This window comes from Nelumbo nucifera, chromosome 1, assembly GCF_055504915.1.
Source record: "Nelumbo nucifera cultivar China Antique chromosome 1, China Antique-T2T, whole genome shotgun sequence".
Classification (NCBI taxonomy): domain Eukaryota; kingdom Viridiplantae; phylum Streptophyta; class Magnoliopsida; order Proteales; family Nelumbonaceae; genus Nelumbo; species Nelumbo nucifera.
Window position 1 is genome coordinate 2009274 of NC_142649.1, and position 22873 is coordinate 2032146.

General features: G+C 44.8%; 1 protein-coding gene and 1 pseudogene across 2 annotated transcripts; both read left to right on the plus strand.

Moving 5' to 3' along the window:
* The first annotated feature begins 3032 nt into the window (after positions 1-3032).
* On the plus strand, positions 3033-8197 carry LOC109114134 (pentatricopeptide repeat-containing protein At2g03880, mitochondrial pseudogene; annotated as a pseudogene). The gene is made up of 2 exons (XR_016077727.1): positions 3033-6190; positions 8069-8197. The product of XR_016077727.1 is annotated as a pentatricopeptide repeat-containing protein At2g03880, mitochondrial pseudogene (transcript).
* LOC104589361 (CRIB domain-containing protein RIC4-like) lies at positions 8071-9082 on the plus strand. Its single transcript, XM_010247659.3, has 3 exons — positions 8071-8197; positions 8289-8426; positions 8597-9082. The coding sequence occupies exons 1-3, from the start codon at positions 8071-8073 to the stop codon at positions 8833-8835; spliced, it is 504 nt and encodes a 167-aa protein (XP_010245961.1). The 3' UTR covers positions 8836-9082.
* The last annotated feature ends 13791 nt before the right edge of the window (positions 9083-22873 follow it).

Below are 22873 nucleotides of genomic sequence, written 5' to 3' on the forward strand. Positions count from 1 at the left end.
GAGGGTTGCACTCAAGTTATGCCACGTAGGATCCGTACATGCGGGCCTCACAGGTAGGATGACGTGCCGTATCGTGATTGGACCCACTATCGCCAGGGAACCGTAGAGGATAAAAACTCTTATTTGACACTTTGAACTTCTGTTGAAATTTTGTTACGTTGGTTTCTCCTTGGACCTAGAATATCTCTAGTGCGATTAACCGCGTTTTGAATATCTCTAGTACGATGATTTAGTTTTTTTTTTTTTTTTTTTCAAGAAAGGCTTTCACCAATCACAACCCCTGAATTTTGGTGAAAATCCATCTGATTAGTTCCTACCTTTATGATACTGGTTGATTGGTTGTAAGTTTTCTTGGTATTGTGTCATTTCAAAAAACCCATTTGATATTAGAAAGGCTTTGATCAATCACAATCCCTCTTTAATTCTGGTGAAAATCCACCTGATTGGTTCCTATTTTTATGATACTGGTTGATTGGTTGTAAGTTTTTTCGATATCATGTCGTTCCAGAAAACCCACTTGATACCGGAAAGGCTTTGACCAATCACAATCCCCCTTAATTCTGGTGAAAACCCACCTGATTGGTTCATACTTTTATGATACCAGTTGATTGTTTGTAAGTTTTTTTTGTATCATGTCATCTGGATCATAGTCTAACCCTTCTTTTGGATCAAGTATAAAAACCTAGCGTGAATTTTCTGACAATAATATAAATCTTCCATGCATTTTGACCCTAATAAAATCCTCCCCCGTAGTTTTAAAAGAAAAATGTACAATTAGGTAATTTTCGATATTTTACAATTACCTCGCTGCTGTATGTTTGTTTTCGATAATGTATATATAAACTATAGTCAATGGGTTCAATCCCATAGGACCTTGGATCTAACTGAACTCCTAGTCCCAGCAATGCCTAGTGTCAAGGTGGACGATATGCTCTCCCACACCAAGTGATTTATGCTAGAGAGCTAGAGCAGTCTAATGTCTACGTAAATAATAGGGAGAATGACTGATCAGTTCAGGTCAGAAATTTGTAGCCCCATTGTACAAAATGATGAATTGATGTCAAATTCACGGCAGGATGTGATTTACAGGAGAGCTACTAATAGACTATAGCATACTGTCATTCAAAATTCTGCATTAATTGCAGAATACTTAACCCTAAATAATAACAAAAGGAATCTCACTTTTGAAGAATGTAAATTAGTGTAGATGGTTTTGACCCCTCAAAGATTTCCAACAAATGGACCTCACAAATTGTAGAATAGGAAACTTGGACCTTGTCGTATCATTGAGAAGGCCAATGATACAAGCGAGGCCGGAACACACACTTCCTATGAAGCAGCAAGGTTGTGAGAATCGACAAAATCAAAACCTTGCTTTGCTCGAAGCATAATGACCCCACAAGGTCATAAAGTTCGTGAGGCCACTACCTCTCAAAGCTGTGTGAGGTTGAGATTCCAAAATTCGAGCCCTGAGTTCGGGAGGCTCCCACGGGACCAAGTCACAAGGCTTTTCATCCGCCTCATGAGTTCTTCACCCTGCAATGCTCGTTGCCTCGGCCCATTACCATCAGTGCGAACTCAGTCGAGCATCAAGCAGAGTTCACCGATCCTCGAATTACCATTTCTAGCTTTTGTCTTCTACACAGTTTTTCCCTTATTGTTTAGCCTGTTTTGTATTATGGCCTTTCGTGTCAAAGTTGAATTTTGTCTTAGTTGCAGTGCCTATAAAAGCTGTCCAAAGGATTGTATTGAGCAAGTTTTGATCAAATAGAATGTTTTTTTGGCATTTTGTGCAATACGAGATTCAGCCCAATTGAGTAAACATTTACTAAATTCGCTTTCGTTGACCCATCTTAGTTCATAGTTGATGCGGCACGATCCTGGCACTCCTAGCTGGCTGCTAACTGGTTTCTTGTTGGCAACGAGCGGCACCTGAGAAGATGAAAGGAAGGATTCCCGGGGATTTGCCCGGTGGGAATACTCCGATGCTTAAGTTAGTATTGTGTATGGGAGGTAAAGAGAGAAACGAAGGCTAAGAGTGGAGGTTGCGCTTTATCACTATACTTGAGAGATTAGAAGTCTCAAGAAGACCTTTCTCCTCTGTCCTGAGGGCTTTTATAGGAGCGCTCTTGCGAGATTGGGCATAACCGCCACTGGGTCCCTGCCACAGCCGTTACCTGCCAGGGCTGCGCAGGTAGCCGTTGGGACGTACTCCTTACTCGGGCGAGTGACACGTCCTTAAAGTGACAGGCACGCCTCCGCCTACTAAGAGACGTGGGCGCAGACTGTCGAAAGGACATGGACTGCACCGTCAGTTAAGGACGTGGTCCAGTCTGACTGGTACGGCTTGTTAAATAGAAGTTTCCTAAGGAATGCTTGTGCGGTCCATTCGCGAACCACTTTGCAACGAGCTTCGAATACTTCAGAAGTACCCCTAGTAGAATTGGTCATCGGGATTACTTGTCTTGTTCGGGAGCTCGGGCGAACTGGTTTTCTTAGCTCGCAAGTTAAAGTTTGCCTCGGAATATCCCTTTAGAGGTAGCTCGGGGAACCCGGAGCTTGCGTTGTGACGAACCCCTCCTTTAGCCCGCTACTATGTAACGAGCTGCTTTATGGGCCCATCACTTAGCTGTACTGGACCACAATGCTGAGTTGTCGCTTACGTTGGGTCAGCATCCACGTGTCGCCGTTTCATAGGTCGGGTCAAATCATCCTTTATCAATAATCATCAAGATAACATTATTATAGGATTTTGAATCTATCTATCTTGATCACATTTACCAGGTTAGATATTAGTGAGATTTCTAAGTTTATCTTCGATTAGGACTTATTTTTGAAGAAATTTAATAGGATCCTAATAAGGGGTGTTCAATTAGATTAGGAAGCTTTTTTGTAAGAGGCACAAGGATATAAAAGAATCCTATAAAAGGAGAAGAGTATTGCTAGAAGAGAAGGTTATATTGATTTTTTCTTAATTTTTTCGGTTTTAGTTCTTTTCTTTAAATTTTTTTTAAATGTGATTTATTTCCGAACAGCGCCACATCCCTTTCATTTCTCTTTATTTCAAGATTCAGAGACCCCAAAATCCCCTCACCTCCTGGTATGGCAGAGGTTCAAGGTCATCTCCTTTATAGGTTGCAAAATCAAAAGGCCCCAAAATCCTCTCACCTCCTGAGGTTCAAGGTCATCTCTTTTATAGGTTGCAAAATCAAAAGGCTAGTGTTTGCACTATTTTAGTTCCAACTATCTTAGTGTCTTGTCGTCGGCTGTCTCCAGTGAGATTCATTCCAATTATCTACCGGCTACAGCAGGAAACGAGTGACAGAATCCCGAGAGGGCCTATCTACCGGCTACAGCAGGCAATCGTGGTTCATCAGTTGTATAATTTTAATGGGAGGGAGATTACAGCGAAGAGGGAAGTAGGGGAGGCTGAGACAGGTTACAAATCTTGGATGAGAGAGAGAGACTCTTGTGTAAGAAAGGCAGTAAGCTCATTTGATGTGGAGGTATGAATGCATTGCACATAGTGTGTATATATATATTAATAAAAGAATGAATAGTGGATTTTTCATTAAACATTTTTAAATAAATAATATATAACGGTGTGCTTTACTCTCACTCTAAAAATTGTCCACTTATAATTATTGAAAAATTGTATTTAAAAACTGTCAATGAATTATAAATAAATTTTATCTTATGGATTCTATCACGTGAAAATGCACTACATGTATTTATGTATGTATTATAAATTTGGGTTCTTAGTACATGGCACGTTACCAAGGGAAATGGTTAGCCATGTGGGTTGGAACAAAGACGAATGGTAGTGCTAAATAGATCCAGCAATCCTACTGGTCTTTTGAATCTTCGTCGCTTTTTGATTCCCCTGCCAGTAATAGTTATTTCAGCCTCTACTATCAGAGACATCATAGAGAGCTCCGAGCTGAAGACTCACCTGTTTCAATCCTACTCCGGTTATAGTCTGTCTCCTCCTAGTGAACCGCCGGGGAAGATCAGCTCCCATGCTAATCTGGCGGACAATTCGAGGGTTCAGCTGCTTCATTCTCAAGCTATCAAGGCGGGTTCCTTAGGATGTCTACAGGTTTGTAACCATATTTTGAATCTCTATGTGAAAGGGTTGAATCTGGGTTCTGCAAGAAAACTGTTTGATGAAATTCCGAACCGAGATGTACGAACGTGGACGATTTTAATTGCGGGTTTTGCGCGGTTGGGTCCTGCTGGAGCGGGATTGGTTCTGTTTACTGAGATGCAAACTGAAGGAATTCGCCCGAACCATTTCAGTTTATCTAGTGTTTTGAAGTGTTGCTCAAGTTTAAATAATCTCCGATGTGGTAAGGGAGTTCATGGATGGATACTGAGACATGGGGTTGTATTAGATGTTGTTTTAGATAACTCTATGATTGACATTTATGTCAAATGTGCAAAAGTGGATTATGCTGGAAGAATATTTGAATCAGTGACCACTAGAGATACGGTCTCATGGAATATTATGATTGATGGATATCTACAAATTGGAAATACGGAGAAGGCGATGGAACTATTTAGACGATTGCCTTTGAAATATGTTTCGAGCTGGAATACGATCATAGTTGGACAAATGCGAAATGGGTATGGCAGAAAGGCGTTGGAGCTTCTCTGTCAGATGGTAGAAATTGGGCCTGACTTCAATAAAGTCACTTATTCTACAGCTTTAGCATTAGCAGCATCTCTAGCAATGTTGGAAGTAGGAAGACAAATTCATGGCAAGCTTCTGAGAGTGGTGCTTGATTACGATGAATTTATAATGAGTTCGCTTATTGACATGTACTGCAAATGTGGAAAACTGGACAAGGCCGCACTTGTTTTTGAAAAAATGCCTCATGACTTGGCCAATATGCAAAATTCCAAAATATCTTCTGATAGAATTATGGCAAATGTTATCTCATGGAGTTCGATGATTTCTGGGTGTATTCAGAATGGAAGCTATGAAGAAGCTATCAAACTCTTCCAGATGATGATTCATGAAGGTCTTGATGTGGACCAATTCACTCTCACAAGCATAGCTTCAGCCTGTGCTAATGCTGGAATTTTATACCAGGGGCAGCAAATTCATGCCTACATTGAAAAAACAGGGCACAAGCTAGATGTTTTCTTGGGATCTGCTATCATTGACATGTATGCCAAATGTGGGAACTTAGACGATGCTCATTCAATTTTCTTTCAAACCAATGGTCATAATGTTGTTTTATGGACTTCGATGATATCTGCTTGTTCTTTGCATGGTCAAGGAAGAGAGGCTGTCCATCTTTTTGAACAGATGTTGAAGGAAGGAATTAGTCCAAATGAAGTAAGTTTTGTAGGTGTCTTATCTGGGTGTAGCCATGCAGGGCTAGTTGAAGAAGCGAATGCATATTTCAGGTCAATGAAGGAAGATTATGGCATTGTTCCTAGGGTCGAGCATTTCACTTGTATGGTTGATCTTCTTGGTCGAGCAGGTCTCTTGGATGAGGCAATGGAGTTTATTTACAGTAATAATATATCTCATATGACTGCTGTATGGAGAGCACTATTGTCTGCATGTAGAATTCACAAAAATGTGCAGATAGGGAACTGGGCTTCTGAACAGCTATCTAAACTCGAACCATTTGATGCAGGACTTTATGTTCTATCGTCCAACATTTGTTCAGCCACTCATAGATGGGAAGAGGCAGCTGAGATAAGAAGTTTAATGGAAGAGAGAAGGGTGAAAAAGAAGCTAGGCCAATCATGGATCCAAATAAAAAATCAAATCCACACATTTACTGCGGGTGACAGGTCTCATCCACAAGCAGCAGAGATATATTGTTACTTGGATAAGTTAATTGGGAGATTAAAGGAAATAGGATATTCAACAGATACAAAACCAGTAATGCATGATGTAGAAGAAGAGCAAAAGGAAGTTCTTCTTGCTTTTCACAGCGAGAAACTTGCAATTGCTTATGGTATCATGAACACATCTTGCAGAGCAACTATTCGAGTCATGAAGAACCTTAGAGTTTGTACAGACTGTCACACCTTCATCAAGTATACTTCTCTGGCTATGGATAAGGAGCTAGTTGTAAGAGATGCTCATCGGTATCATCATTTTAAGCATGGCCAGTGTTCTTGTGGAGATTATTGGTGAAAAAATAAAAATAGCTAGGTATTTTGGCAGGTATGATCCCGTCCATTACTCTTTGCCATTATGGATACAGTATGGATAAATGTCCAGATTGATAAATTGTTGATTAAAAAATGCTTGTTAAGATGAGCCAAGCATAACCCTTGTATTACTGTACATATTAATCTTCTACTCAATCTTCTTCTAGTGGGTAAAGAGGAATATTTTTTTTTTTATTTTCATGTTTTTGGGGATGGTAATAAATTAGAATCTAATGTTTTTCCATGAAACACTTGCTCTTTTCCCAGGGAAATAAGACAATGGTCATTTTTGCCATAAAAGTCCATTGTTGAAAGGGGCAATTTTGTCCCGTCCAAGTGTTGGCAACTTTCCCACAGGTGAGAAAGTTACCCACTTGGGAGATGGGCCAGATGGACAGGAAAAATAAATTTTTCATGAACCCCACATAAATTTGAAAAAAAAAAATATGGATCCCATCGACCAACTTTACCCCCTCTCAAAATCCAAAAAACGAATGGACTCTAAATGGATATTTGTCATATTTATACTCTTCCTATATATGATTGGTATTTCGAAGCTGTTCAGCTCTTAACTTTCAAAGATGACCCCAAAGCAAGACACTCCACAGTTTTGAACTGCGGTATCCATCAGTGGAAAACTGTGGTTCCAAAGGGCCCAGATACGATTTTCTGTGGTCGGAATAAAATGAAATCACTAAGCTAGAGCCCACCAAAGCCATCAATCTTTGAACTTCCTTTCCATCTGACTACGGATCCCTTGAAGCTCATGATATAACAACTGACTGAGGGCTAAAAGCTGCAGAGAACCCAATAATGGTTGCCCCCAAAACCTCCTTATTACGGGCTAGGGACACATCAGAATTTAGGATAGATAGAATCTATTCGCTGCCCGGTCTAACCGTTTGACAGATAACACCATACGTCCATACCCAAATGGGTCTGGAGAAGAAATAATTGCTTCTTTGTATTGGTTATGTCAATGGGTCGGATCTGGTTTCGGACAGGGTGTATCAGTCTCTTATCAGTCGGGACTACATTAAATACCCAGAACCGAATCAATTATTAATTGGATCAATGGAATCTGGGCATATTAGATTTGATTATACTTGCCATCCATAATTTCCAATGATAATATTTCTGATAACATAACATTAATAAAATTTATAGTAAAATAGTAAATTATTTATAGGAAAAATTCTTGATCAGTATCTTGTACTTTAGCTCGAGTGACAATTTAGTCCCCGAACTTTAGTAAATTAACCTGTAACATAGTATGAATGAGGCCAAGAACATTCTGTGAATCAATCTTCAGCCATGCTCTTATTACCATGTCACCACACTTGAGAACTAAGAAATACTCGATCATTGGTGAAAATTCAAGCCTTAATAGGGGGATGTCCCTTGGAAATCACTCTAAGGTCCCTCTTAAGTTCCTCTTTTGGAAGGAGTCTTGAATAAGAAAAGAAATAGAGAGAGAGAGAGAGAGAGAAGTAGAATAGTGGCTTGGTCTACAAGAGAGGTAAGTAAGAGAGGAGCCCACAGTCTAGGATTAAGAGGAAACGTTTAATGAGACAAAGCAGTTTGTGGGCTCTTATACTAACCAACAAAGGACGTATAATCAGAAAAAGTAGTTTCAATAGTGCAGTTTAACCAACTAACATCTCCAACCCACTCCATAATACTCTCTTCTCTCTCTCTCTCTCACCAAACTTGGGTGGCTCTAACCTTTTCATACGTAAAATCATTCTAGCTTGCTAACAAAGCCAATAGCAGCCAATATAACAAACCATATTCACTTCCACGGCTCCACAACCTTAACCACCGCCTGCCTTCATTCTTTTCCTGTTTCTCCTAATTTCCTCTGCTTGTTTCTTCTCGTCTGTTCATGAAGGGATGAGAGATCGCATGGAGAGACTCGTTGTTCTTCCCTTCTCTATTGGTTGTGTTTCGGAATCAAGCATCGCTGTAGGTGGGAACTCCATCAAGAAAACAAAAGTTGAGACAAGCCCACCTGTAACAAGTATACATTACCTGATTTACCTCTCTCTCTCTCTCTCTCTCAGTTTTTTCGTTAAAGACTTATTGGGTTTTCTTTCTGTGTCTTTGTGAAGGAGAAGAAGAAGACGGGGAAAACTTATCCGGTGTAAAAATGAAGAACTCTTTTGGTTTCCTGACACTTCCAAAACCCAACATCTCCTCCGGGTTACAAAGGTTGATCAAGAGCATTAAGAGCTTCTCCCAACTATTTGGTAAGTGGGTATCTACACAGTTACAAATTTATTATCCACTGGCTTTGTTCTAAAAACTCAAACATAACCTGTGGCTACAATTGGTCTTCTTAATTAATTTATTTAGCAATTCAACATTTTATTCATTTAGCTTCTTCTTGCCCTTTTTCTTTTCAATTTCTTGCTTTTAGTGTACAGAGACGAAGAAGTTGAAGAGATGGAGATGGAGATTGGCTTTCCAACAGATGTGAAGCATGTGACACACATAGGATGGGATGGGTCTACAACTACCAACCCCATCAAGGGTTGGGATAACCTCAAAGCTCCTGAATTGCTTTCTCTCCCTGCAATTTCTCTTAGGCAGTTTGAGCTAGCCATGGCTGCACAGGCTGATGCTCCTCTTGTTGTTGGTTCTTCCAAGCTTGGTTAAAAGAAAACAATATGTTATATCCATTGATAATGATTAAGGGTGGAAATGTGTTGAGCTTGAATATTGAAATTATATTGGATCTTTTTCCCATTCCTTTTGCTGACTTTAAATGTTGGAAGCTTCCCTGAGGACAAAAGCTTCACAAATGAGAACTGCTTGACTTTGTTTTGATTTGTAGGTTATGTTTGGTGTCATTGCTGTTTCTACAAGAAATGTTTGGAGTTTATCAATACAAAATTTTAAGAAATTGTCTTGTCACATCACATTAGGTAACCACTTGGTAGAAAAATATATATATATATATATATATATATATATTCTTCTAAAATTTATATTGACCAATTTAAAACTATACAAGTGGAAGTGACAATGGTACCAAAAACAACCTTAGTCATGTGAGGTCATATATATATATAGAGAGATACATACAGGCAACAACTGTATTTGGCTTATGCAACTCATTCATTCTTCGCCCTACAGACATGTGGAAATGGGTCCTAGGAAAACAGGCAAAATAATGTTAAGCAATCCCTTTTATGGGTTCCACCTTTTTTTTTCTTTTTTTGATGCGAAGAAAAATTGCATCAAATCATTGTTTATTTGCATTCCTCTTTTATTTATTTATTTGTTTCTCTTCAAAAAAGGCCAACTAATAGACCACGTCTAGGGAAGCGGGATCTGCTCCTCACAAATGGGTGTCTCACAGGTACATCCACCGTGCATTGAGAACATCTCCCGTGAATGATAATTAATAAGTACGAGAGATGTTTCTAATGCATGTGAAGCACCTATGATGCGCCAGGTGTGAGGACCTGCCACAGCCGTTATTGCTAGAGTCAAGGTGGCAGATGTGAGCAGCCATTGCAGGGTACGGACCTGTCAGGCGTGCCATATCTGGCAGAAGTTGCAGGCACGACGCCGCCTGACAAGAGACGTGAGCACAGCCTCCGGATTCGGCAGGTACTATTGTCAGACAGATCTTTTTTGTAGGTTGTCGAGCTACTTTGCACCGAGCTACCCTTCACCGAGGTGCCGAGGTAGCCGAGGTGCGAGTGCTCGAGTCGAGCCTTAGGAAAATATGGGCAGGAGCGTTAATGGGACTATCCCGAAGTGTCCCCACTTCGGGATACTTCCCGTAGACCAGGGTGTTCCCTTCTCAGGAAGGAAGAGTTCGGGGCCCACCTGGGGGAGCTCGGGTCTCGGGAGGAGCTCGAAAGTCCTCCTCCCTTAGGGAAAATTCGGAGTATGCTAGATGTTTCTTCTCGGCGAGCTGCAACGTCCGCCGAGTTGCATTGCTGGGCTCTGGCGAGTTCAGTACGCCAAGTTATGGCCAGGCTGCCACGCTGACCTGTCACTTATGCCAGGTTGTACCCACGTGTCCCCATGCTACGAGGTCAGGCCAAATCACCCTCCATCAATTGCCCCCCACTCCCTATGCTGGGGGTTCTGACCCAGTGCGGGGAATCTGCAATATGCCGGGTGGATTTGGCTCGGAGCTCTGGCCTCCAGGTCAGGCGACTTATGGGTCAGACCAGTTCACTACTCGGCTCGATCAAGGGCAATCCGGGTCATGTACAGTCTATGCGCGGACGTCACGTGATCTATGAACTCCACGGACGTCAAAAAACGCGCTAAACCGATTTCGTCTCGAGGGTCACATAGCCGGTTTTCTTGAGAGTCGTCAGATCGTCTTGATCTTGACCGTTGATGCCCGAGTACAGTGGCTATAAATAGCGGGGGTCCTGGTCATTTTCCCTCGCCATAAGTCCTCAGCATTTGTCTTGAGCTCGCGTCTAAGGTCTTCAGCTCGGGTCAATTACTCCTAGTTCGGTTGCTTTCCTTGGTGAGTCTCCTTCGCTTTTCTTTCAATTTCCTTTCCTTCCAGTTCGTTTCTTTCCTTCACTATGTTTAGTTTCGATAGTCAATTGGGTGAGCCCGAGGTAGGTACCTCGGCTCAGGGTGACCCCACCGAAGTCCAGTCTCACGAGGCGCGGAAGGCCTCGGGTAATCTGGCGTCCACCTCTCACCGAGGTCGGATGCCGGATAGGTTCGGTCCCTCCATTATGACCCTGGAGAGGCTCCAATACCTCATTCGGCAATACAATCTACCTAGGGAGTATACCTACAGTCTTCCTGCAGGTAACTTCCCATGGAAGCATGGTCCTGACGAGATCGTGATCTTCTGGGAGCAGCTTATAGCCAGGCTCCATCTTCCTTTCCATCGTCTTATCGTAGAGGTCCTGAACCACTTCAGTGTCACAATAGACCAACTTCACCCGAACTCCTTCGTAACGTGGTCGAGACCATATCCCTGTGCTTCAAGTATGTCCTTCCTTTGAACCTTGATATTTTCTGCTCAATCCTCTCAATAAAGAAGAGCGCTTCAAGCGTTCTCCCCGAGCACAGGTGGGCCTACTACCTGTCCCCTCGCTCGGGTTTTAAGTTGTTGCACAAGCTTCCTAGCAAAGTCCCAGCCGGGAAGCAGGACTACTTTGTAGTTCGGAACACCGCGGGGTGGTCTTTCCCCACTCATTGGAGGGCGGCTATTCAAGGCCTCGACGTTAACCTGAACAAGAAGACAAGGGAGACACTTTAATCATGGGCTGAGCTCGGGTTTAATTACAAGGATTATATCGCCAAGAGCAAGCTCATACAGGCCGGCTTGAGCTCGGGTAGGTTGTCTTACTTAGTGCCTTGCTTAAATAGTTGGTACTTTTGAGTTTATTGATGTCGAGCTATGTTGCAGGGCCTATGGAAGAAGAGAAGCTTAGGGGGAGAGGCTTTTCTACCAGATGAAGGGGAAGAAGAAGCGAGCTGCCAGGAGAGCTCGCGTCGAGCCTCCACAAGCCCCCACTTCCGAACCTGAGCTTCCGCAGGCTCTTACCTCTGAACCTGAGCTCCTTGACGTACCTCCAATCATCGACTTGGAGGAGATCCTACCACCTCGGGAGCCCGAGACATCGGCAGAGCCTGCCCCGCAGGCAGCTGCAGAGCCCGAGGTTGCCACCGAGGCCGTTGATGCAACGACTGAAGTTTCCGCTGAGCCCATCCGCACAGCCGATACGGCAATTTCCAGCTTGGGGAGTCAGGAGAGGGACTGAAGCATCCTAATTCCTCAGTGCAGCCTTCGAAAGAGCACGGGGGTTGTCTACACCGAAGAGGTCTCCTTTTGGGCTGACCTTACTCCTGCTCAGCTCGGAGCTCGGGCTGCCACCCACACAATGGTGGTAAGTTATAAAGACCCTTTTCTCTCTTCTCTTTTATCCCCTTTTTTGTACATCTCTTCGGTGCTAACCAATCTTCTCTGGTCAGGTGAACTCCACCGTGCACACCTTAACTCTTCAGTCCGAGAGGTATCTGAAGCGGGCTCTAGCTACCGAGGACTCGGCTTGCGCAGCCCACGCCGATCTGAGGGCAGCTCGCGACCAAATCTACCGGCTGGAGAGCGATGCTTCAGCTCAGAAGAATGTCATTGACGTGCTGATGGCGGAGAAAGAGGAGATGGCACGCGAGAGGGATGAGCTGAGGAACGAGGTGAATGCCCTCCAGGTAGGCAAGGGGGCTTTGGAGCTCGAGGTGAGAGGCCTTAAGGAGGATAACGGGGTCCTGAAGCACAAGGTGGAGTTCCTCAAGGCCGATATTGAGGAGAAAACTGAGATCTTCAACCAGGCCATAGAGGAGACCAAGGTTAAGGTCGTCCTAGACTATGTCAAATTGGACAAGTTTGATGTTGTGCTGATGGAGGCCTATCATAAGGGCTTCAAGCTTAGTAGGTGGTTGATAAGGCACACATACCTTGAACTCGACACGAGTGCCATCACCACTTCGCAGATCACGGATGAGATTGCCCGCCAGGCCACAGAGGACCCGGATTCTGAAGAGGAGAGCGGCAACGAAGAGGTAGATGCCACCGACCTGGCAGAAGCTCCTAAGGAGGTCCCAAGTAAAGATGAGTCCCCCAAATAGTGTAGCCCTTGTATCTCGAGCCTGTGAGCTCAGTTTTAGTTTCCTTTCTTCTTTTTTTTTATCGAGCTCGTAGTACGAAATTCTTAATCAATGAATTTCTTTTTTTTGCCAAGTACTGTGCACTTTATACTTTAGCCAGAGTGACTGCTTTATCCGAACTATTAAGTGTTCAAAGTAGGATTTTTCGTCTGTCGCCTCCCCGAACTGTCTCCCAGTACTTTGTAGGGGTGGTTTCTATAACATACACCGAAGTGAGCGACATAGTAAGGCATATACCCGACCTGTCTACTCCTAGGTTACTTGAATTAATGGTTGTCCCTAGCGGGTCCAACCTGTTGTATGCGGAGGTGGGCTATGTACCGTAGGGTTCACACCTAAGCTGCTTGCATCCTTGGCATACTAAGCCTACGCCAATGATGTCCTTAGCTAGTTCGGCGTTTTAGCCCTTTGGCTGAGGTAGTGACTTAGTCACACCCCTCCTAGAGTCTGCCCATGCCAAAGAGGCGATTGGGTCTTATAGTGTCGAGGTCGTCATTATCTCGGCGTATTGGCCCTTAGGCTCTAGGAGCGACTACGGTCCACCCCCTCTTGGAGTTTGCCCATGCCGAAGAGGCGACTGGGTCTTATAGTGCCGAGGTCTTTTTGTTAGCTCGACATTCTGGCCCTTAGGCTGAGAGTGACTTGTAGTTCACTAATCTTGGTGATCATGGGTAATATCGCCTTAAGTTGACAATGTTCCATGCCCGAGGTACTTGTTTCCCTTCTAGAGTTTTGAGCTCGTATGTACCTTCCCCGAGCACCCGCTTTACTCGGTAGGGTCCTTCCCAATTTGGCCCGAGTTTACCAACGCCGGGCTCAGGCACCATAACTTTACGAAGAACCAAGTCTCTGACGCAGAAGTTCCGCTTTTTGACCTTGGCGTTATAGTACCGAGCTACTCTCTGTTGGTAGGCCGCAGTCCTGATATATGCGAGGTCTTGTACCTCGTCAAGTAGGTCGAGGTTGGTGCGTAGCTCATCTTCATTTGCCTTGTCATCACATGCCACTAGTCGTAGCGTGGGGACTTCGATCTCGGCTAGGATGACTGCTTCAGTGCCGTAAGTGAGATTGAAGGGAGTCTCGCCTATTGCGGTCTTTACTGTGGTCTGATAAGCCCACAATACGCTGGGCAGCTCATCTACCCATAGTTCTTTAGCTCGATCTAGGCGTGCCTTTAGCCCGCAGATGATAGCTCTGTTCGTGACTTCCGCTTGACCGTTTGCTTGGGGGTGTGCTACCGAGGTGAAGTTCTGTTGAATTCTCATGTCTTGGCACCAGTTCTAGAATTTGATGTCCTTAAACTGCTTACCATTGCTAGAGATCAGTACCCGAGGTAGTTCGAAACGGCACACTATGCTTTTCCTAAAGAAGTTCTGCACATTCCGAGCTGTGATTGTTGTAAGGGGTTCAGCCTCAACCCACTTAGTGAAATAATCGACTAATACCACTAGGAATCTTCTTTGCCCTGTTGCTGGTGGGAATGGCCCGAGTATGTCGATCCCCCACTGTGCGAATGGCCACGGGCTAGTAAGGTACTTTAGGTCGGCGGTAGGCTAGTGGTGGATGTTGGCGTGCTTCTGACACATGTCGCATCTTTTGACAAGCTCGATTGTGTCTGCCTTCATCGTTGGCCAGTAGTACCCCTATTGCAGTGCTTTCTGGGCGAGGGCCCTGCCCCCAAGTGTCCACCGCACAGGCCCTCATGAGTATCGCAGAGGACCAGCTCGGCCACAGAGGGTTGCAAGCAGCGCAAATAGGGGAGCGTATAGGATCTTCGGTACAACCGCTCGTCTATCATGACGTATTTGGCTACCTGACGCTTTACCCTTCTGGCGGCATTACGATCTGCAAGGAGGGTTCTGTGTAGCAGGAAGCTTGCGAGCGGATCAATCCAGCTTGGCTTTGCGTGAACGACGGGAGCGACCTCCTCTGCCCCCCTGAGAATGCTAGGCCGAGGTAAGTTCTCTATATACACGGTTCTCATGGTGTTATCGCTAGTGCTGGCTAACCAGGATAGGGCATCGGCCTCAGCGTTCTCTGATCTTGGGATCCGCTGGATGAAGTGTGACTAGAAGTTGTGCAGAACCCCTCTTACTTTGGCTAACATGGTTGGCTCGCGAGCTTCGTACTCACCCGTAACCTGGTTGACCACGAGCTGAGAATCACTGCAGATGACAATGTGCTTGGCTTTCACCTCGTTTGCTAGATTCAACCTGGTTAGTAATGCCTCGTACTCTGCTTCGTTGTTGGATGTCGTAAACTTGAAGCGTGGTGCATACTCCAGTTTCACACCGCTCGGCCCGTACAGAACGATCCCAGCTCTGCTGCCCTGCTGGTTTGACGAGCCATCTACGTGAAGGATCCAGGGCTCCTCATCCCAGTTCGCGCTTGGTCTGACTAGGAGAGATGCTGCGCTGGTTGCTTCTTCACGGTGCTCGAGCTCAACCGGCCTGGGAACCTCGAGCTCGCCCGAGCTAGGGGCCTCGAGTTCGACCGACCTGGGGACTTCAGAGCAGAAGGTGCATTCTGTGACAAAATCTGCCAAGGCTTGGGCCTTGATTGCAGTTCACGGTTTGTACTGGACCTCGTACTCGTTGAGCTCAATGGCCCACTTCGTTAACCTTCCGGAGACATCGGGCTTGAGCAGGACTTGCCTTAGAGGTTTGTTGGTAAGGACGACGATGGTGCGAGCTTGGAAGTATGGACGGAGCTTCCGAGCTGCAATGACAAGTGCATAGGCTAGCTTTTCTATCTCTGGGTACCTCGTCTCTGCTCCTTGCAATAGTTTACTAACATAGTAGACGGGCCGTTGGACCCGATCTACTTCTCTTATTAGTACCGAGCTGACCGCCTCGTCACTTGCCAAGAGGTACAGCTCTAAAACATCACCCTCTTCGGGTCGGGTTAAGATAGGAACGGTGGCGAGGTACTTTTTGAGCTCGTTGAACGCGAGTTGACATTCTTCAGTCCATTCGAAGCCTTTGCTTTTTATTGCCTTAAAGAAAGGCAGGCAACGGTCTGCCGACTTGGACATGAAATGGCTCAGAGCGGCTAAATGACCGTTTAATTTCTAAACCTCTTTCAATTTCCGGGGCGGTCTCATTTCTAGGATAGCCTTAATTTTGTCCGGGTTAGCCTCAATGCCATGTCGATTAATGATGTACCCTAGGAATTTGCCCGAGGTGACACCGAAGACACACTTATTCGGGTTCAACTTCAAGTTAAACTCACGCAGAATTTCAAAAGCTGAATGCAAATTTTGTATTAAATCATGTGAAAATTGTGTTTTGACGACCATGTCGTCTACATAACATTCTATCTTCCTGCCAATTAATGGCTCAAATAATTTATTTACAAGTCTCTGAAAGGTTGCCCCAGCATTTTTTAACCCAAAGGGCATGACCTTGTAGCAGTACAGGCCGATCTCGGTTATGAAGGCAGTCTTTTCTTCGTCAGCTGGATCCATCCTGATCTGGTTGTAGCCCAAATAGGCATCTAAGAAGCTCAGCAATTCATACCCTGAGGTTGCGTCCACTAGATGGTCGATCCTGGGGAGTGGGAAGCAGTCATTTGGGCAAGCTCGGTTCAAGTCGGTGTAGTCGATGCACATGCGCCATTTACCGTTAGTCCTTTTTACCAAAAGGGGGTTGGCCACCCAGCTCGGGTATTGGACTTCCCTGATAAATTCGACTACGAGGAGCTTCTCGACCTCCTTGTCGACTGCCCTCCATCGCTTTGGGGCTAAGTTGCATTTCTTTTGTCTAACGGGCATAAATACAGGATTAGTATGTAGCTTGTGAGTCATAATGCTTGAGTCTATGTCGGGCATCTCTGTCGCGGACCATGCAAAAATATCTAAATTTTTAAGTAAAAAACTTACCAGTTGGGATCGCAGAGGCTCCTCAATAGAAGCGTCGATCTGAAGTGTCCGAGTTGGGTCCTCTGTCGATGTCGGGATGGAAACAGTCTCTTTTGTGGGTGCAGCTCGTTCCTCGCATTGCTCCGTAGGTCGTTCCAGCTCGAGGTCGTCGGCCACCTTATTTTTCCCTTTGAGGGCAGCGATTTAGCACTTGCGAGACTCAAGCTAGTCACCCCGCGCTATCCCGATTCCGAAGTCTGTGGGGAACTTCATTACCAGATAGTAAGTGGAGACCACAACAAGTAGGGCATGGGTGATCGGCCAACCTACTATGGCATTGTACGGGGAGGGGGTTGCGACCACTAAGAAATCGTGGTTGAGCCTCACTATGCTAGGCCAAGTGCCGATTTCCACAGGTACTGTAATCCTTCCCGGGGGCCTGACTTCCTCTCCGCTGAAGCCTACCAGGGGAGTGTTTGCGGGCTTTAGGTCGCTTTCTTGGAGCTGGAGCTGGTCGAATGCTGCCTTGAAAAGGATATCCGCCAAGCTGCCCGAGTCGACGAGGACACGCCTGACTTCAAAGTCGTTGATCTTTATCTTTATGATAAGCGCATCATCATGGGGGTAGTGGACCCCACGCGTGTCATCCTCTGTGAAGAAGATTGGGTTTTCCATCCTTGGCCGCTTCGGGGGATTCTGCTCTTCTCTAGCGGCCTCGCGAGCTGATGCCCAAGCTGTTGCCGAAGTGCAACCCGCGACAATTGAACCTCCAATGATCACGTGGATAGTCCCCCGAACTGGTCTCTCTTCCGGGGGCTGCCTCTGCGGTTGCTCTGCCTGCCAAATGGATTCTGGAACATCTCTACTCTGCACCCCCTACCGACTTGTTTTATTATTATTATTTTGTACAAAGTTTCTCAAGTATCTGCAACGGATGATCTCCTCTATCTCGTTGTGGAGGTTTTTACAGTTTTCAGTACTATGATCGTGGTTTTTATGGAAATTACAATACAAATTTTTATTCCTTGCATTAGGGTCTGCCTTCAACCGAGGTGGCCACTTCACATACGGGGCGTCCTTGATGGCCATAAGGATCTCGGCCCGCTTCGCGATCAGGGGAGTGTAGTCCGCCCTTTCTGCTTCCGGAGCTCGGAAAGGCTATCATGGCCTTGTCCCCCGAGCTTGGTCCTTCTTCTTCTTGCTATCGCCTTGGGTTGGGGGCTCTGTCTCTCTCTTTCTTTTCTCAAGGGCATGTTCACCTTTCTGGTTGATCTCCTCCTCCGTCTTGAATGCGCCACAAGCAGTGAGCCGAACTTGAATTCCACTTGAATTCCTTATGGGTGATGCCACGCTTGGGCGTAGTGAGCCGAACTGTTAGGTCCAGGTCGGGTATTTGTAAACAAGCATCGTTGAATCGCTTGATATAGTTTTGGATGGACTCCCCTTCCTTCTGGACTATGCCAAGGAGGCTCTCTTGAGTTCTAGGACATCTCTTGTTGGTGACAAAGTGGGAAACAAAGACTTGTACGAACTACGCCCACTTCCTTATTGATCCAGGCGCAAGGTTTTGGTACCACGTACGGGTCACCCCTTTGAAGGTGGTGGAGAAAGCCACACACATACAGGATTCGCTGGCCCTTGCCAGGTGCATCTGGGACTGGAAGGCTTCCACATGGTCGTTCGGGTCAAAGGACCCGTCATACTTATCCAGTGGGGGAAGCTTGAAATCCTTCGGCATAGGAACGGAAAGAAGTTATGAAGACAGAGGAGAAGGAACTGAAAGAAGTGGAGTAACTTTTACTTCGCCCAAGCTTACCTCTTCCTTACCTCGGAGCTCGGGCAGATTGTGAGTGGGAGCTCGGCGAGCTCGGCGATGCCTTCACTGCTTCCTTGTTGGCTCGGCATTGGTGCTGCTGGCTTCGGTATGACCGAGCTCGATGGGCCCAGAGAGGGGCTCGGCCTGCTGTTGGTAGCTGCAAACTGAGGGGCCTTGCCTCAAGTCTGCGGCCAGCACCTCGAACTGGTTCTCAGCAAGTGGGAGCCCAAACTGCGAATGCTGAGGTGACGTAGGCCTAACTGGCTGGGAGGCCCCCAACCTGACAGCAGGTTGTGAGGCAGGGGTATCTGGTTTCTCTTTTCCGCCACGAGACGATGTTGAGGTCTCTTCAGCGAGAAGGAGGTTCGTTTCGGCGGCGGGGCTTGGCCTACTGCGTGGCCGAATGCCGAGGAGGAAGTGGCTGCTGAGCCTAAGGCAGTGGAGGAAACAGTTGTTGATACTGATACTAGGAGACTTGGTGCAGCACCTGCTACTGATAAAGTTGAAGCCGTTGGAACTGGTGCATTTGAGCTTGCATAGCTCGCATGCATTGCATCAGGTCCTCAAGCTGGCTATGGCTGGCCACTGGAGGGACAATTGAGGGTTCAACAAAGGTTGTTCCGATCGTAGAGGGAAGTGGAACATTCACGGGTGCCACTATCTGAGGCACGTCCAGACTGGGAACTCCGTCCGCAGAGAGGGGGACGGTGAACTGTCCAATGCAGACAGTGGGAAGCTGGGGTTGTTCCTCAGAGGCATTTCGGTTTGCACCTTGTCCGGCATTTCTGGAAGAAGCCATGGATGTTGAGTTCTGAGAGTTGTTGTGGTTGGAGGAAGGCCTTTTATAGCGTTTGCCAAATGATGTTGCGCGATCCGAGCACTCTTAGCTAGCAGAAACTTGCCTCCTAGCTGGCGACAGACGGTACCTGAGATGATGAAGAAGGTGAAGAATTCCCGGGGAGCTCGCCCGGCGAGAACACTCCGATGGTTAAGTTAGAACTCTGAGAAAGCTGAAGAATGCGAATAAAGAGTTGAGAGTGCAGATGGCGCAAGTTCAATACCTTTCTCTTCGAGGGTTGGGGTCTTTTTATATTGAAGATCTCTCAAATCAAGTGTAACCGACTTTGCCATTGCCGTTATTGCCAGAGCCGAGGTGGCAGATGTGGGCAGCCGTTGCAGGGTCAGGCATGCCACATCTGGCAGAAGTGGCAGGCATGACGCCGCTTGACAAGAGACGTGGGCGCAGCCTCCGGATTTGGCAGGTACTATTGTTAGGCAGATCTTTTTTGTAGGTTGCCGAGCTACTTTGCACCGAGCTGCCTTGGTCTGAGCTGCCCTTCACCCGGGTGCCAGGGTAGCCGAGGTGCGAGTGCTCGAGTCGAGCCTTAGGCAAATATGGGCAGGAGCGTTAATGGAACTATCCCGTAGTGTCCCCACTTCGGGATACTTTCCGTAGACCAGGGTGTTCCCTTCTCAGGAAGGAAGAATTCGGGGCCCACCTGGGGGAGCTCGGGTCTCGGGAGGAGCTCGGAAGTCCTCCTTCCTTAGGGAGAATTCGGAGTATGCTAGATGTTTCTTCTCGGCGAGCTGCCACGTCCGCCGAGTTGCATTGCTGGGCTCTGGCGAGTTCAGTACGCCAAGTTATGGCCAGGCTGCCACGCTGACCTGTCACTTATGCCAGGTTGTACCCACGTGTCCCCATGCTACGAGGTCAGGCCAAATCACCCTCCATCAGGTCGGGTTGAGGCCAACCCTAAGTTCTAAACCTCCAACCCTAACCCTAACCCTAACCCAACCCACCTACCCAACTCTAACCCTAAGCCTAAATAAATTCCTTCAACCTTAACTCAACTCGAAGTCAACTTTGGATTGAACTAGGCTTGGGCCCAACCTTCTTCCCATCCCTTAAAATCTCGTAGAACTTTTTAATTTCAAATCTTAACTCAGCTTTCACTACATATATTAATCATTTGTTTGTTGATGTTTTTATTGGGTTTTTAGTGCAAAATTCAAAAAAAAATGTTTGGAATGACTATAGACTTTATGAGTTATGGCTTATAATAGATCTTTAATGGGCAGCAAGTTCTGGGTGGCAAACAACAAAGAGGAGATGAAGAATAAAATATTCAAAAAAACATAAAATATGTTATTAAGATTTTAGTCTTTCCAATTAGAATTAAGTGAAGTAATTATCTTAAAAGGAAGATATGACAGTATGTGCTGGGGGCTATACAACTATCATGCATTTAAACAAATCAATGTATGGTTTATTATTATTATTATTATTATTATTATTATTATTATTATTATAGAGTTGGGTTCGGGTTGCTCAAGGGGTCAACCCTAACCCTAACACAAGCCAACCCAACTTGACTTTTTTTGGGTTGTGTTAGGCTTGAGTTTGAGCCAACCCAGCCCAAGTTGTAGCCTTATTTCTATCAGGTGATCAGTAATCGGTGATCTAATTATACATATTTGGTAGTACTCTTTATACTTTTAAAAGTATGAAATTACAAGAAGTACATAACATGTTTGTTTGACATGTTTTTTACTTTTAAAAACACGAAGTAAAAGTACAAAAAAACATGAAAAGCATGAAGTTAACTTCTGATACTTCATACTTTTTGGCCCTCTAACATACTTTATACTTTATAAAATATGTGCACCAACCACACATGTGATACTTATACACGCCCACTACGTGATAGCATATATAAATGCTATATGGAAGCATAGACGCATTAATATATTTAATGACCACATAACATACAGTATCATTAACTTACCTTCAAATGCCATGTGGCATCCTCATATGCTACTACATGGCATCCACATGTCATTGCTCCAAAGAAGAGAGAAGACAAACCTAGTTTAGATCTCATTAGAACTAGATTCACCAAACCACAAAGAAGAGAGAAGACAAACCCAGTTGAGATCTCATTCACCCAAAGCATAGCAGCCATGAAAACAAATACAAGCATTACAAAGACAATGACCAAAAAGGAAAAAAGTAAGAACACTAGTAAGTACAAGATCTAACTTCTAACCCTCTACTAGAAACCTTCGACCTTCCCTCTCCCTCCCTCTTTCCCAATCTCTACAAATCCAAGAAATGCATAGAGCAGCAAACAACAAAAGATACAATTTGAGCTAGGGATAGAAAGATGGAGAGGCGGAGTAAGAGGCAGAGAAAAAGATAGAAAGAGGTGGTGTTTTTAAGAGAAAACAAAACCATGAACACTTCTAGCACTAGCACAACACCAAAGGAAGCAAATTAGCAGAAGCGGCCATACTCATCCTCCTATTGCTCACCCCAAATACTGCTACTCCTCCTTTGCAACTCTTTTGCCACACCACCACTCTCCAAGTTTCTACATCTGATGTTGATCATCTAAATTAAAACTCCCCCTAAATTTAGAGTACCTAGAAGTTGACAACTAGTAGAAGCAAAAGTGGCCATACTTTATATATTATGCATTTTCCTGGTAAAGGATTAATCTAACTTTGTTTTGCTTTTTCTTGGATCTAGGTAGAGAGAGAGAGGGCTGCACATAACTAGGATTAGATCTGATTCGAATTCAAATCCAATCCATTAAGAGTCGGATTTGGATACCTCCCTTGATCCTAACAAATTGGACCGGATTAGAAAAGTTTGATCCATTTAGTGAACGAATTGAATTCAGATATATTCCGATCCAATCCTCTACAACCCAATCCGATTCGTTAGTTAAGAAATATTATATATTATATTATTTTTGTATTATATGTATATTCTATATATATATTTTATATATTACTTATATTATATTATCAAATTTTTATGACAATTCTAGTTGAATCAGATTCAAATCGGATATCTGATAAGATATTCTAATTCTAATCATACTTTTAAAAAATCTAACAGATTCTTATCAAATTTGGATTAGCCAAATTTTTTATTAGAGTATATCTACCCTTTACCGAATCCGATCTAATCCATTTGCAGCCCTGGAGAGTATATATATGCAAATTAGAGCAAGAGATTGATTTATAACAAAGAACTGGTCACATAGTAATTTATAACAAAGAAAAAATAGAAAAGCTTCCTGAATTCTATGGAGCATATCCTGATGCAAATGCATTGTCCTTATCCATGGAGTTCTCTGCACTAACCCACATATGACTTCACAAGATGAACCCATCTAACCATCTTCCACAATATCACTTATGGGCACCACCCCAATTCAACAACTTGCAGCAACAATTCTCTTATCCAATAATTTTGTGATGGAAAGCTTGATAGATGAAGAAGAGTTACTGGGTAGTGCAAGTGTGTTGTAGAAGAGAAATTCAATGGCAGTGGTGATGGAGATTATCTT